Raw genomic sequence first — 14,014 nt, 5'->3', positions numbered from 1 at the left:
AGTCACCGTATAGATCATGCATGCACTTTTGAAGTTAATCTTCAAATAACAATCTGGTAACCTAAAAATGAGACTTTTGCTAAAATATGAATAAGGAAATTAGCCATGTTGACATTCTTAATATAAATGACATAAATTGTACTCCAGTGGGTTCTCCCCAGGCAAGTAAAGCGAATAGTGAAGTTGGCTTCCTAATGTACCTAAAGATAGCTTTGCTTTTAATTCTTATGTTGACTATAATAAGAAAATAGCATTGGAGAACTTTGCAAAGCATATGTTCTAATAAGAACCTGACAGTTTCTTACAAGCTATATCAGTCAGCAGGTGTCTTTTTTTTTTTTTTTTGGTGGGGCAATGGGGGTTAAGTGACTTGCCCAAGGTCACACAGCTAGTAAGTGTCAAGTGTGTGAGGCTGGATTTGAACTCAGGTCCTCCTGAATCCAGGGCCAGTGCTTTATCCATTGCGCCACCTAGCCGCCCCCAGCATGTGTCTTGATACAGCAACCCTACTCTCTCAGTTCAAGAGTTTGACACAGGAAAAGGACTGTGAAAAATGTGTTGGAAAAAAGGCTTAGGACTTCTCAGTGGAGTAAATGAACAACCAACAGCTTGTGCATTATTCAGATACTTCACACCTGTATATTATGAATACTTCTTTCAGGAAGCTCCTAGATGTAGCAAGCATTAAACATCATTTACCACCCCTACCCCAATGAAATTGAGCATTTCAGTAGACAGGAAATTATCATTGTGAGAGTTCATTTCTGAATGCCGGTGTGCATTTACATCATTAACTAGTTAGAGCCAGAGGTTCAGGTCACTGTCAAATTATAAAGATAAAAATGAGAAGATACTATGTGCAATAATAGTTGTCCCAGTGTGACCTATTTATGGTTTTTATCCTTGAAAATGGATAAAAGACATTGATTTGGTAACCATTTCTGTTTGGTTTTTTGTGGGGCAATGAGAATTAAGTGACTTGCCCAGGGTCACACAGCTAGTAAGCGTCAAATGTCCTCCTGAATCCAGGGCTGGTGCTTTATCTACTGTGCCACCTAACTGCCCTATGGTAACCATTTCTTAAAGTTGTACTGGTGTTTGTCACCAGCCAAAAAAATTCTGAAACACCATAAACTATTAAATACCTGACTTCTTTATGAAAATTTATATTTAACAAAGACAGTATCAGTTTAGAATATAAATTCATTTGCCGAACATTTCAGAGGAAGATGATGGGAAAATAAGCCAAGAAGTGGATAGAACAACAAGACCACAAAGTATTTGATGTGAAGCTCAGTTATCCCATATTATCCCCAAAACATAGACTGGTGAAATTGCAAAGACAGCAGAGAGCCTTTACCAGCATTTCTGCACTGACCATAGAGCACCTTCTCCTGGGTTGTTAGCAGGAGTGCTGTGCCTATGTCTGCCAAGAGCCAGGCATCAATCAAGGACATGTGGTCCCTAAAGGGTTTTGCCAGTATGATGACATTCTCCACACTCTTCAAATGGACATAAGATTTTATTGAGAAAGAGACTTAACAAGATACTTTTTACAGAAAACATTGAGATCTGGACCACTAGAATCACCTCCTTAGTGAGAGTCACTGCCCAACCCACTACACAAGGGAAAAAGAAGGGATGAAAAGTGTTGTCTATTGTTTCTTAAGCAGCCTGTGCAGCTGGATGAAGAATTGGGCCCAGAATTTAAAAATAACTGGATTACACTTAGGAAGTTGTATATCACAATGATCCCAAGATGCTCCCTGAACCCAACTTTTTAACAGCACTCTCCTGGCAATGCTATAAGCCTGTTGATCCTAGAATACCATGATCTCAGAAGAATCAAAACTGGAAGTGTCCCAAAGACCATGGGAAGATGAATAATGAAGATAATAATTGTACACTTTAGTATACTACCAAGGAAGACTTGCAGAATCACAGAATGAAAGAATCTCAGTGTTGGAAGGGATCATCTAGTCTAATCCACACCTGAACCAGAATCTTTTCTACCATGTGATACTGTTGACTAATTTATCTTGCAGTCCATTAAAACCATTCAGTCATGATTCTCCCATATTGGTGTTGATAATGTTGATTCTTGAGGGACTCTATTATTAAAGACTTTGCATTGAACCCTATTAAATTCCACCTTAAATAATTTGTTCCCATGATTTTAGATTGTTGGGCACTTTTAAAAAATTGATTATCAATCTGTGTGTGTTATCCCAGTTATATATCATCAGCAAATCCAATAAGCATGTTGCCTATGTCTTTATCCAAGTCACTGATAGAAATGTTAAATAGCACAGGGACATTTGTGGGCATTCCCCTGGGGTGGTGGTTGTTGGTCCTTCATTCTTGGAGGATGATGACTTCGGGGCGATGTCATGACTTACAGTGAATTGGATTTAAGTGAGGGATAACTGCACATGGTCAACTGCACACTATCCTCCAGAGCCATCTGGATCCAATGCCAAGATTTATATATATCAGGATGACTGGAGATGGCCCTGGAGACCTCAGACACTTACTGGCTGTGTGACCCTGGGCAAGTCACTTAACCCCAATTGCCTCACAAACAAACAAAAAAACATCCAGGGTTTGTCTGGCATAAAATATTGTTACTAGCTTTGGGGGGGGGGGATATTCACTAATCATCCCTTTAATGATATGTTCTAAAATTTTACCAAGGAGTATCATACTTTCCAGAGGTATAAACAGTGTATTTTGATATGGGAACTAGTATAATATACATTATCAATGACAGGTATTTACAGAAAAGGAGATGGACTAATTATGTAGCAAGAATCAGGGATAAGAGATGACCCAAATGTTATACTAATGTTAACAAAAATACTAAAAGACCTTGAAGAAAAGCTTCTAAATTTTTAGTAGATCCTTCAACGGAGCTCTTGTGAAAACACATGAACTATGATTGCATAGGATGAAAAGGCCTGGGTGGGTTGCCATTTGTACTGATGGGCGCCCTATTTATGTGTGGATATGGATCTATGAAGTGTTAACTTGCATGTTTCTTAGTCTCTGTGTTTAAGCTACTGCAAAGTTTATTCCACAGTGCTTACCCATGGTGCCTAATAAATGTTGTAAATGGGTAGTTCCAAATAGTTTGTGTGAAAACTACAACTTGAACTACCTTGTGAAGAATGCTGATCATTAGGTGAAGAGGAATGGGAAGGGCTTTCCAGTTTTGGGGGGGGAGGTAAGAGTGGCAGTGTGAGCATGTTTGGTTTTTAAAATATTTTCTTCCTAAATAGCAGAATGTGAGATAGACTATCCTCCTACTAAAAAAAACCCATAAGAATTGGTTTAGTATACTATAAACCTATTTTTAGATAAAATGTCTTACCCAGATGGATGCCAATCCTTTTCTAAAGGACTCCTTACTTGTAATCTAGAGCCAGACTTCTCATTTTCCCATAGCCTGTCACTAATTTTTCCCCCACTGGTACCTTGCAAACCTTACCATGGCACTTTTCTTTTTAGGAGGCTGAAGATGGAATTATTGTGTATGATGACTGTGGGGTGAAACTGACCATTGCATATCAAGCCAAGGACCTGGAAGGCTCCACTCCGCCTCAGATAGGAGATAAGGCAAAGACATCTTTACTTTTTTAAGGGATGGAGTCAGTACCAAGACTCTTTTTTAAAACTGTCTTGTTACTCATGAAGCATTGTGATAGTGAAAAGGTTCCTTTTTTGTAGTCTCTTTTTTTCATTTGGTTTTATTGTAAAAACTATGTATTTCCCAGACTTCTTGCCAAAGGCTGGTAGATGATGCCATCTTACAAAACATGTAAGTAAGCATGGCTGGTTTGGACACTTCTTTAAATGGAGATTCCAGCAGTAACTCACCATTTAGAAGAGGGGGCTGCAGGGGCAGAGGTATCTCTGAGTGTGAAGGCAGCTGGGGTTGTAGTGCAAGTCAAGATAAACTGGTTTTATTCCAACCAACTACACTTAATGTAAAAGACCAGATTAGCTTCAAAATAAAGAGCTAAGAGCCAAGTACTCTGAGAGAGCCACACCTATAGTTTGCTGATCATAAGCTTCCCTTTCTCTGGGAGTCGTTACTCATCTGCTTTTCATGCATGAGTGTTTCCCTACTTTCACAAACTCTGTTACTGAAAGTCTGGCTTCTAATAATATGGTGGAATAACCTAAGTTGAAAGCTGTGCTTGGGACTCTTGGTTTCCAGGAGTAAATAGCACAATGCTTTGAAATCATAACTGCCATTAAAGACATGTATGGAAGTAAAGGATCTCAGGGATCCTTTGGTCCTCAGAGGCACAGAGACATCCGATGATACTCAGTGTGCTCAGCTAGGATAGGCCCAGTGATGATCATTCCTCTGGGAAGATACATATAGGATGAAATTGATGTGTTTGGTCAGGGGCCTTAATAAATCACATCTAAAGTTAGAGAGGAAAATCATATACTAGGACAAAACTGAAGGATTGTGCTTTAAGAGAAACAGGAATGTTCATTTTGAGAGAAGTTTCCTTGACAGCATAGTGACATAATAGTGAATACAACCTCTAGAACATGCAAAGGATCTCGAGCGTGTCAAAAACGGTTCACAATTCATGAACATCCTTGTTTTTCATAGGTTGAATTTAGTGTAAGTGAAGCAAAGAGGACTGGTCAGCAGACAGCAATTTGTGTCCGACTTTTAGGTCGTAACTCCAATGCCAAGAGGCTCTTGGGTTATGTGGCAACCCTGAAGGATAATTTTGGATTTATTGAAACAGCCAATCATGATAAGGAAATCTTTTTCCATTACAGGTAAGCAATTTTTTTCATCTTGTTAGAAATTAAAGAGGCCTTAGAGATTATGTGGTTCTCCATGTCTGATTCTTTGCCTTGGAATAAGAATTGCATTTTTTATTATCAGATCCTTTAATTTAAGGACTGTATAAATGCCAACAACATAGCAGTCCAATTGAGTTAGGTGCTGACTTTGTGGAGCTGGAGAGGTGCTACAGGTAGACAAATGTTGTCTCCTCCTTTGAGGGATGTTTGTGATTGACACTAATTCAGAATATCACTTCCTCCCCAACAGTGAGTTCTCTGGTGATGTCGATAGCCTGGAACTGGGGGACATGGTCGAATACAGCTTGTCAAAAGGCAAAGGCAACAAAGTCAGTGCGGAAAAGGTGAACAAAACACACTCAGGTAATGATTGTGAGACTGTTGCTTAGCTACTGGTTTTGGTAGATTGGAAAGACCAAAGAACACTAATTTCTGGTTGGAGGGAGTGTGGGGTGGGGGCTTTTAGGATGGATCATTTTCACTCTTTTACAAACATCCCCAAACCCACCCTATCAAGGGAAACTTCCTTCTGGAAAATTATGGGTTTAGTTCCATGGTTAATACTTTGATATTCCTTAGTGACCTGGGCAATAACTGTTTTTTGGAATACAAGGACATTTCATATAACTATTGGTTTCCCTTTTCATGCAAGTGCTTTTTAAAAGTTAATGTGCAGGAGGCAGGTAGGTGGCTCAGTGGATAGAGCACCAACCCTGAAGTCAGGAGGACCTGAGTTCAAATCCGGCCTCAGCCACTTGACACTTACTAGCTGTGTGACCTTGGGCAAGTCACTTGACCCCAATTGCCTCACAAAAAAAAAAAATTAATGTGCAGAGGGGACGGACAGTTAGGTGGCACAGTGGATAAAGCACTGGCCCTGGATTCAGGAGGACCTGAGTTCAAATCTGACCTCAGATACGTTTGACACCTGCAAAAAAGGGGGGGGGTAATGTCCAGAGCAAAATTGTTCCCCCATGAAAAGCTTGTGCTATAATTTTTGTTACTTGATAAAATACACAAATTAAATTACCCTTTGAGAGCAGAGAATTCAGCTCTTGAAAACTATGTGCTTGACAAGCAGATCTGTAATTTCATCAAAATGGGAAACTCCCTCTGTCAGGGCAGATGTGTAACTCTTAACATTTCAGCAACTCATCTTTTTATTTGGTCTTTAGACAAGTGCCTGAGGCATTGACTGTTAAAATGCCTTAGCATTGGTTCTGCATCTTTTATGTATTTCAAGTTGTGAGTAGACTGTTACAAAAATCTTGGAAGTGAGGTCTTTCCAACTCCAGCACTTCACTACAATACAGTGATGCTTACACATGCATTTATAAAAGCAACCTTGTCTTCCTTACCTGCTGTCCCTAATCCTTTGCCTTTTGATAAAATCTATTGTAAAGATAGTTTCAAAGGGAAATGCCAAACACCATTGTTTTTAATGCTCAGTTTCTAAAATGAGTTAAAACTATACTTTGAGTCCCTTATTCTTATGCAAAGGCAATAACATCATTAATTTTCACTTTAAGTTAAAGTCAGGTTAATTTATCCATCAATTGAATTAGGTCTTAAAGGATTAAGATGTCTTGAGATTGTCTGAATTTTAAAGTAGTCACTTCAGGATTGGAACTTTATGCTTCAGAACTTCCTTTCCCAAATAGTGGTTGCTGTCCTTGATTGGTATTTGTTCCCATGTTTATTAACTCCACTTATTGGGAAGTAAGTCTGTGGAGCTTTCTGGTCTGATAGGACTGTTTGTTTTGTAGTTAATGGCACGGCTGAGGAAGCTGATCCAACCATCTACTCGGGTAAAGTCATCCGCCCCTTGAGGAGTGTGGATCCAACCCAGACTGAATACCAAGGCATGATTGAGATCGTGGAGGAAGGTAAGAGCTTCCCTGCCAGCACCCTTCACATGTATATGTTCATTTCAACCATCTCAGATTTCTTCATGTGCTGAGCTGAAAAGAACAAAGCACTTGCTGCCTTGCTTAATTTTTTGTTACCTCACTGAAATGAAAGATCAGAACAAACTAGGACCAAGGTTATCTTTAATACTGATCCTTGGGGCAGCTAGGTGGCGCAGTGGATAGAGCACCGGCCCTGGAGTCAGGAGGACCTGAGTTCAAATCCAGCCTCAGACACTTAATACTAGCTGTGTGACCCTGAGCAAGTCACTTAACCCCAATTGCCTCACAAAAAACCAAATAAACAAAATAATTTAAAAAATACTGATCCTTTACACTTGACATTTGCCTGGTGACTAAGAAATACAGGCAGAAATAGTTCTGTTTGGTTAGACCGTTGCTCTCTGCCTGGAGGAGGATGGGGCTGTTCTTTAACATTCTTGTTTCTCCAGGATCTCAGCTGACTCTTTCCTTTTCTCAGAATTCACCTTCCTTTTAGTCACCTTTCTTGATTTTGTCATATACTCTCTTGGTCCTATTTACATTTCACTTCATGCACATCTTCCCATATTTGTCTTACAGCATGGTAATGTTCCATCATATTCACAGAGGACTTTTGTCTATTTCCCATTTGGTGGATGGACGTCCACCTTGTTTTCAGTTCCTTGCTTCTGTAATTGTTTTGATAAATATTGCCCTTTTGTTTCTGTTTTGTACTGGAATTCCTCAGTCAAAGGTTATGCACAAATTCAGTCCACTTTTGTTGCATAGTTACTTTCCAAATTGAAATGTAAAAAATTGGACATTTTTACAACTCTACCAGCAGTGCCTTAAGTGTGCTCATCTTCCCACAGCCCCATCCAGTATCATTTGTTGTCTTTTTACATATCAGGGCTGTTTTGTGTTTTTCTTACTCTTGGTGACTTGGAGAATGGTTTCATGTGGTCATTTATACTTTACATGTACTTTGACTACTTACCACTTCTTTGTTGGTGTAGCATAATACCTTATTTTCATTTTTTGATCTCTTCCCTTTTTTCGTTAAGAATTCTTCTACCTTTAAAGTTACTAGAAGTTGTGAGTAGACTGTTATAAAAACTACAAGACTACACACACATGAACAAAGTTAATGCTACATTAAAATAAGTGACACATTGGTGCAAATTCATGATTTATGTATAGAGTAACTACAAGTAGCAGTTCACTTTGTTTTTATAATTATGCCGTATTTTCATGGTTTTTCTATTATCTTTAAGTAGCCTCAATGTTGACAGCCTAGATTTCTTGGGTGTCCGCCCCTGGCCCCCGGCTGTGGGATCCCTAGCATTCCCTCCAATTTGCCTTAGTTTTCTTCCATCTGGATCCATTCATGCCATCTGACATGTCCTTCAGTGGTACAGGCCGCTGTGGCCAGATGCCTACCCCATAACCTGGCTTGATTCCTCTTTATGTGCTGAAGAGCCCTTGAGGCAGCAGGACCTCTAAAACGAGGCAGTGGTTTACAAACTAACCTTGTAAACATGGAAGGGTGGAAGTGGGGGAGGTATGGGAGACTGCCAGAAAAGACTGGGGGATCTGAGAATCTTGAAGGGAAACCAATAGTTATGTCCTTGTATTCCAAAAAAACAGTTATTGCCCGGGTCTCTAAGGAATATCAAACTATTAACCTGGAACTAAACCTATAATTTTGGGAGGAAGGCTGCCAAGGAGACTGAGCTGACTTCAGATAACTGTAACTGTGTTCTCATACTGAATTACCCTCTTCACATGCCCTTTTCCCTTTTGAAGTTTTAAAGAATAAAATGACTGCTAACTTGTAGAGGAGAGAGCAAGGGCTACTGGATGCCTTAACAGCAGAGGGTGATGAATTGAACATAACTAACCAGTGGACTAATACTGCCAAATGATCTTTTTCTCATTTGTTATGCCCTCCCTATACCTTTTCCTTCACACACACACACACACACACACACACACACACACACACACACACACACACACACACACACACACACACACATTTATTTAGGATCTTTCTAGCTTTGTTTTTTCATAAGGGACCCTCTAAGGTTTCCTCAGTTTCAAGCTAGACAGGGCAGAACAGAAGACATTTAGGACACTAAACTGTTTCCTTCAGTTTATCCTAAGCATTTCAATTTTCTTTCATCTCCATGCAGACCCCCCAAAAAAGTGAGCAGAGATTTTTTTTCCTTGTGTGTGTACTCACCCTTCTTAGCAAGACCATCTAGGGTTATAAGAGTAATAAACTGAGGTATTAAAAAGGTTCTTTAACCCTTGCTGGTAAAATGCTGACAATGATCAAATCTACTTACATTTTTGGAAGGATTTAACATTCAGGCTTAGCTTTCATTTCAGTTTCAGTATGTAAGATTCTAAAGATTCTTAGATGTTTTATTATTTAGAAAACTTAATTTTTATGAATATGCTAAAAGTTATAAGATTAATGACAAGTGACACAGAACTCTGAATGTTTCTCTCCTAGGGGACATGAAAGGTGAGGTCTATCCATTTGGCATTGTCGGGATGGCTAACAAAGGGGATTGCCTTCAGAAGGGGGAAAGTGTTAAATTCCAGTTGTGTGTCCTGGGTCAGAATGCACAAACGATGGCTTACAACATCACACCCCTACGCCGGGCCACCGTGGAGTGTGTGAAGGATCAGGTAAAATCTAAATCCCAATCCTACTCTGCTCTAGATTTTGAGGTATTTAATTTGACAAGATAGTTGAGTTGTGAAGTAAGCTATGTCCCTTGCTCTGGGTCTCTCATAGTTTCTTAGAGACCTTTTTAAGTCATAAGAAAGGAAGGAGCATGGTATTTCATTCAAAGTGTGATGGACTGCTTCTGCCCTGAGGTTATGTGCTTAATAGTTTTGTGCTTTCTGTTTCAGTTTGGCTTCATTAACTATGAAGTGGGAGACAGCAAGAAACTCTTTTTCCATGTGAAGGAAGTTCAGGATGGCATTGAGCTACAGGCCGGAGATGAGGTAGAATTCTCAGTGATTCTCAATCAGCGTACTGGCAAATGCAGTGCCTGCAATGTCTGGCGTGTCTGGTGAGTGTCTCCTTTGCTTAGGTCTTTAGATTCAGTTACTACTTAGTAAGTTCTTCGTACAAGGCAATGTGTTTAGTAAAACGAGCTTCAAGTGTATTGGCAGAGACAATGTATCCCTATAGAAATCTATTCCGAATGAATACAAAGTATAGTTAGGGCATTAGCATTTGGGAAATCAGAAAAGGCTTGGTATGTAAGGTAGCACTTGAGCTACATGTTGAAAGAAGTAAGGAATTCTATGAAGCGGAAATTGGAAGGGAGTGCAGTTTAGGCAAGAAGAATGGTTGTGCAAAAGGAGTCAGGAGTCAGTTCCATGTGTCAGGAGTCAGTTCCATGTGTAAAGGAACAGAAAGTCATTATACTAAGATTGTAATAGATTGGGAAGAGAGGTTAGGACTAAGATGTGAAGGGCTTTAGAGCCAAACAAGTTAATTGGGCACCTACTATAGTCAGCTAAGTGGTACAGTGCATATAATACTGGGCCTAGAGTCAGAAATACCTCAGTTTAAATTCATCCTCAGACACTAGCTTTATGACCCTGAGTAAGTCACTTAACCTGTTTGCCACAGGGTTGTTGTGAGGATCAAATGAGATAATAATTAAGTGCTTTGCACATATTAAATGCTATGTACATGTTAGCTCTTATTGTTTATATTATTTATACACTGTGTATGTGTTGGGAATGCAAAGAAAAGCAAAAATGGTCCCTGCCCTCAAGAAGCTCTCGATTTGATTGGGGGGGTGGGGGAGAGATGGCATGCAGCCCTCACACACATACCCACACACACATCCAAATATATACATACATACAGGATAAACTGGAGACTAACACAGGGGGGAGGCACCAGCATTAAAGAGAGGCTTCTTGCAGAAGATGGAATTTTAGTTGAGACTTGGAGAAGCTGGGAGGAGGAGGTGAGGCAGGAGGGTAACCACTAAAAATGCACAGAGTAGGAAAATGGAGTGTCAGGGAGGCCAGTGTCTGTCACTCTATCAGAGTACATAGAGGAGAGTGAAGTGTAAGAACAATAGAAAGGGACAGGTTTATGAAAAACAGTTTATTTTATATTGGAGATAATAGGGAATCAATATAATTTATTGAGTATGGGGAGTGACATGGCAAGATCCCTCTTTGATGGAAATTACTTTGGCAACTGCATGGAGGATGCATTAGAGTAAGGAAAAGACAGGCAGAAAGACAAATGAGGAGGCTGGCAGTAGTCGAAGCAAAAGGTGATGCGGCCTGGATGTAAATAGAGAGATGAGGACAGACATGAGGGTGTTGTAGAAATAGACATGGCAAGAGGCCATATATCTAAGATATATGAGCTGGCCTAGAGTGAGGAGTCTAGGATATGGATCTGAGAGGTGTCCTCAAGAAATAGATAGAATTGGGAGAGGGTTGGGTTTAAAGTCCACGTTTAGACCTGTTTTAAGCATGTCATTTGAGATAGCCACGTGGGAAATCCAGTTCAAAATCTTTATTAATGATGTGGGGTTGCTGCTGATCAGGAGTGAGACCTGGGTTGGGTGTATAGATTTATGAGTCATCTGCGTGGAGATGATAGTACCCAAAGGAGCTAATGAAGATAGAGAAAAGGCAAGAGAGCCCCAGGACAAAATCTTGGGGTATACCCACAGTTAGGGGGAATTAAGCCTATTCAGTTAGTATTAAGTGCCCACTATGCGCTGGAAACTGAGTCTGGGTACAGGGGATATAAAGACAAGGAAAATAGTCTCTGCACTTAGCCTCCTGGAGAAGGTGACACTTGAGCTCAGCCTGTAGAGGTGGAGGTGAAGTTAAGGGGGGGGGGGGGCAGAGTGCCTGGGAGAGACAGGTACAGGATTTGAGGAATAGGAAGTTGTCCAATTATGCTGAAGTTTGGTGTGTAGGGAAGTCATGTGAAATAAGTCAGAAAAGGTAGAGTGTGACAGGTCTGAAAGGCCCAAGAGACAATCATGTGATACCTAATAGGGTTCAGCATCACCTGTATCCTCCACTTCTCTCCCTGTTGTTAGGGGAACTGAGTTCAAAACCTTGTTTTGAAATTGCCATGGACAAGTCACTTCACTTCTGGGCACTGATTTCCTCATTATTAAAATGAGGGGATTGGACTAGGTGATATGAGGTCTTTGCCAGCTCTCACTTGAGGTTTCTCTAATCCTTTACAGTTCTGTAGTACATTTTAAGAATATACTGTTTATTGCATGTCACCTGTATTTCTTGTTTCTAGCCTCCAGTTACCCTTTCCCCATTGCCAACTCAATCAATAGTCATAGCTTCATGAATCTTCTCAATATAAACAGGAATTTGATACTAGTTTTTTGTTAGGGGAGGTACTCTTTGGAAAGAGTGATAAATTCATATTTTAGGAAGAACTACCTGAGGCAATTTGTGGTTATAATCTACTCTGAAAAATGGAGCTATGTTTACCTTTGTTAACAGTAAATACCTTATATTTTTCTATTTTCACTTGTTTTATCTCTTATTATTTGTTCCATCTTTTCAGTCCTGTCTGACTCTTTGTGACACCACCCCCCACCCCCACCCCGAATTTGGAGTTTTCTTGGCAAAGATACTGGAGTGGTTTGCCATTTCCTTCTCCAGCTCATTTTACAGATAAGAAACTGAGGCAAAGACGGCTAAGTGACTTGCCCAGAGTCACACAGCTAGTAAAAATCTGAGGCCAGATTTGAACTCAGGAAGAGGAGTCTTCCTTACTCCAGGCCCACCAGCATTATCTGCTGGGTCACCTAGCTGTCCCTTGCCTCTTTTATACCTTTATGGAATTTGTCTCCCTTCTTGCAATCCAGAGCAGCAATTAAGGTTAAGATCTTTTTTTTTTAATGTTCATAGATCCCATCTCAGAATAATGGGGTTTTTTGTTTGTTTGTTTTTCCTGATAAAAGTATTTTATTATTTTCCAGTTACATGTAGAGATAGTTTTCAACATTTGTTTATATAAGATTTCCAATTTCAAATTTTTCTCCCCCCTTTCCCCCCCTAAACAGCAGGTAATCTGATATAGGATATGTAATAACATTAAACATATTTCTGCATTAGTCATGTTATAAGAGAAGAATCAGAGCAAAAAAGGAAAAACCTCAAAAAAGAAACACAACAGCACTAAAACAAAAGAAATAGTATGGTTCAACCAGCATCCATATTCCACAGGGTTTTTTGTTGTTGTTTTTTTGTTTTTTTTCCCCTGGATTTGGAGAGCCTTTTCCATCATGGGTCCTTTGGAACTTTCTTGTACCATTGTATTGGTGAGAAGAATCCAGTCAATCACAGTTGATCAACACATAATGTTGATGATACTGTGTACGATGTTCTTCTGGTTCTGCTCATCTCACTCATCAGAATAATTTTAAATGAATAAAACAAAACACATAGCAGTACAAAGGAAGCCAATTACATTGAAGTAGTTACCAAAATATTAAAAAAGAAAAGTTAACAGACTCCAGTTTAAGAATCCCTGGTCTAGTGATTCATGTAGTTCCACAAATGTGTCCTGTCTTGTCTCACTGTTTTTGTCTGGCTCATTTTTTCCACATTATTTAGAGGTCCCCATAATTAAAATGAACAATCCCACAAACTAGGATGGAGAACATGTACATCTAGAAGTATACTTGCTGTTTTTTCACCAGGCCTTGCTTCCTCTGATCTCTTGACTATGTATTTCAGTGAAGGCCCTAAGGCTGTTGCAGCTCCACGTCCTGACCGATTGGTCAATCGCTTGAAGAGCATCACTCTAGATGATGCCAGTGCTCCTCGCCTAATGGTTCTTCGTCAGCCAAGGGGACCAGATAACTCAATGGTATGATGCCAACATCAAGGTTTGGGAAGCTTAGATGCAGAGCACTCAATAGGCCAAGTGTCTGTTTCCTACCATGGTTATATAAAGACTTGCTCGATGAAGTTGGAGGGTCATCCAACACAGTGGGGTGTGGACTGCTGGCCTACAGTGCTTCTGAATGGAATTTGTTTTTCATAAAAGATATGCTTAGCATACTATGGCTTCTGTTATAAAGTACAATTTATAGTTAGGTGAGAGGCTCTTGTGCAGACTCCCCTAGGAAGAACTCAGTAGTTGCCAAAACTACAGATCTCATATTTTGAATTTTCAACTGAACTTGCATGCAGGTGGTTTCTGGGTTTAGTTATAAAATTAATTTTCTAAATGCCATGAACTGTTA

At 39.8% G+C, this 14,014-nt stretch overlaps 1 protein-coding gene across 3 annotated transcripts in view; it reads left to right on the top strand.

Moving 5' to 3' along the window:
• The window catches only part of CSDE1 (cold shock domain containing E1), a 50,408-nt gene that overhangs the window by 35,319 nt on the left and 1,075 nt on the right, over window positions 1-14,014 (top strand). For all 3 annotated transcript variants that reach the window (XM_044000204.1, XM_044000203.1, XM_044000202.1), the window contains 7 exons: window positions 3,508-3,615; window positions 4,631-4,806; window positions 5,084-5,196; window positions 6,600-6,719; window positions 9,244-9,422; window positions 9,651-9,814; window positions 13,503-13,635. In XM_044000204.1, coding sequence (XP_043856139.1) covers window positions 3,508-3,615; window positions 4,631-4,806; window positions 5,084-5,196; window positions 6,600-6,719; window positions 9,244-9,422; window positions 9,651-9,814; window positions 13,503-13,635 — 993 coding nt within the window. The remainder of the gene's footprint in view (window positions 1-3,507; window positions 3,616-4,630; window positions 4,807-5,083; window positions 5,197-6,599; window positions 6,720-9,243; window positions 9,423-9,650; window positions 9,815-13,502; window positions 13,636-14,014) is intronic.

Source organism: Dromiciops gliroides, chromosome 4 (assembly GCF_019393635.1).
Source record: "Dromiciops gliroides isolate mDroGli1 chromosome 4, mDroGli1.pri, whole genome shotgun sequence".
Classification (NCBI taxonomy): domain Eukaryota; kingdom Metazoa; phylum Chordata; class Mammalia; order Microbiotheria; family Microbiotheriidae; genus Dromiciops; species Dromiciops gliroides.
This window is presented reverse-complemented; position numbering and strand designations above follow the sequence as displayed.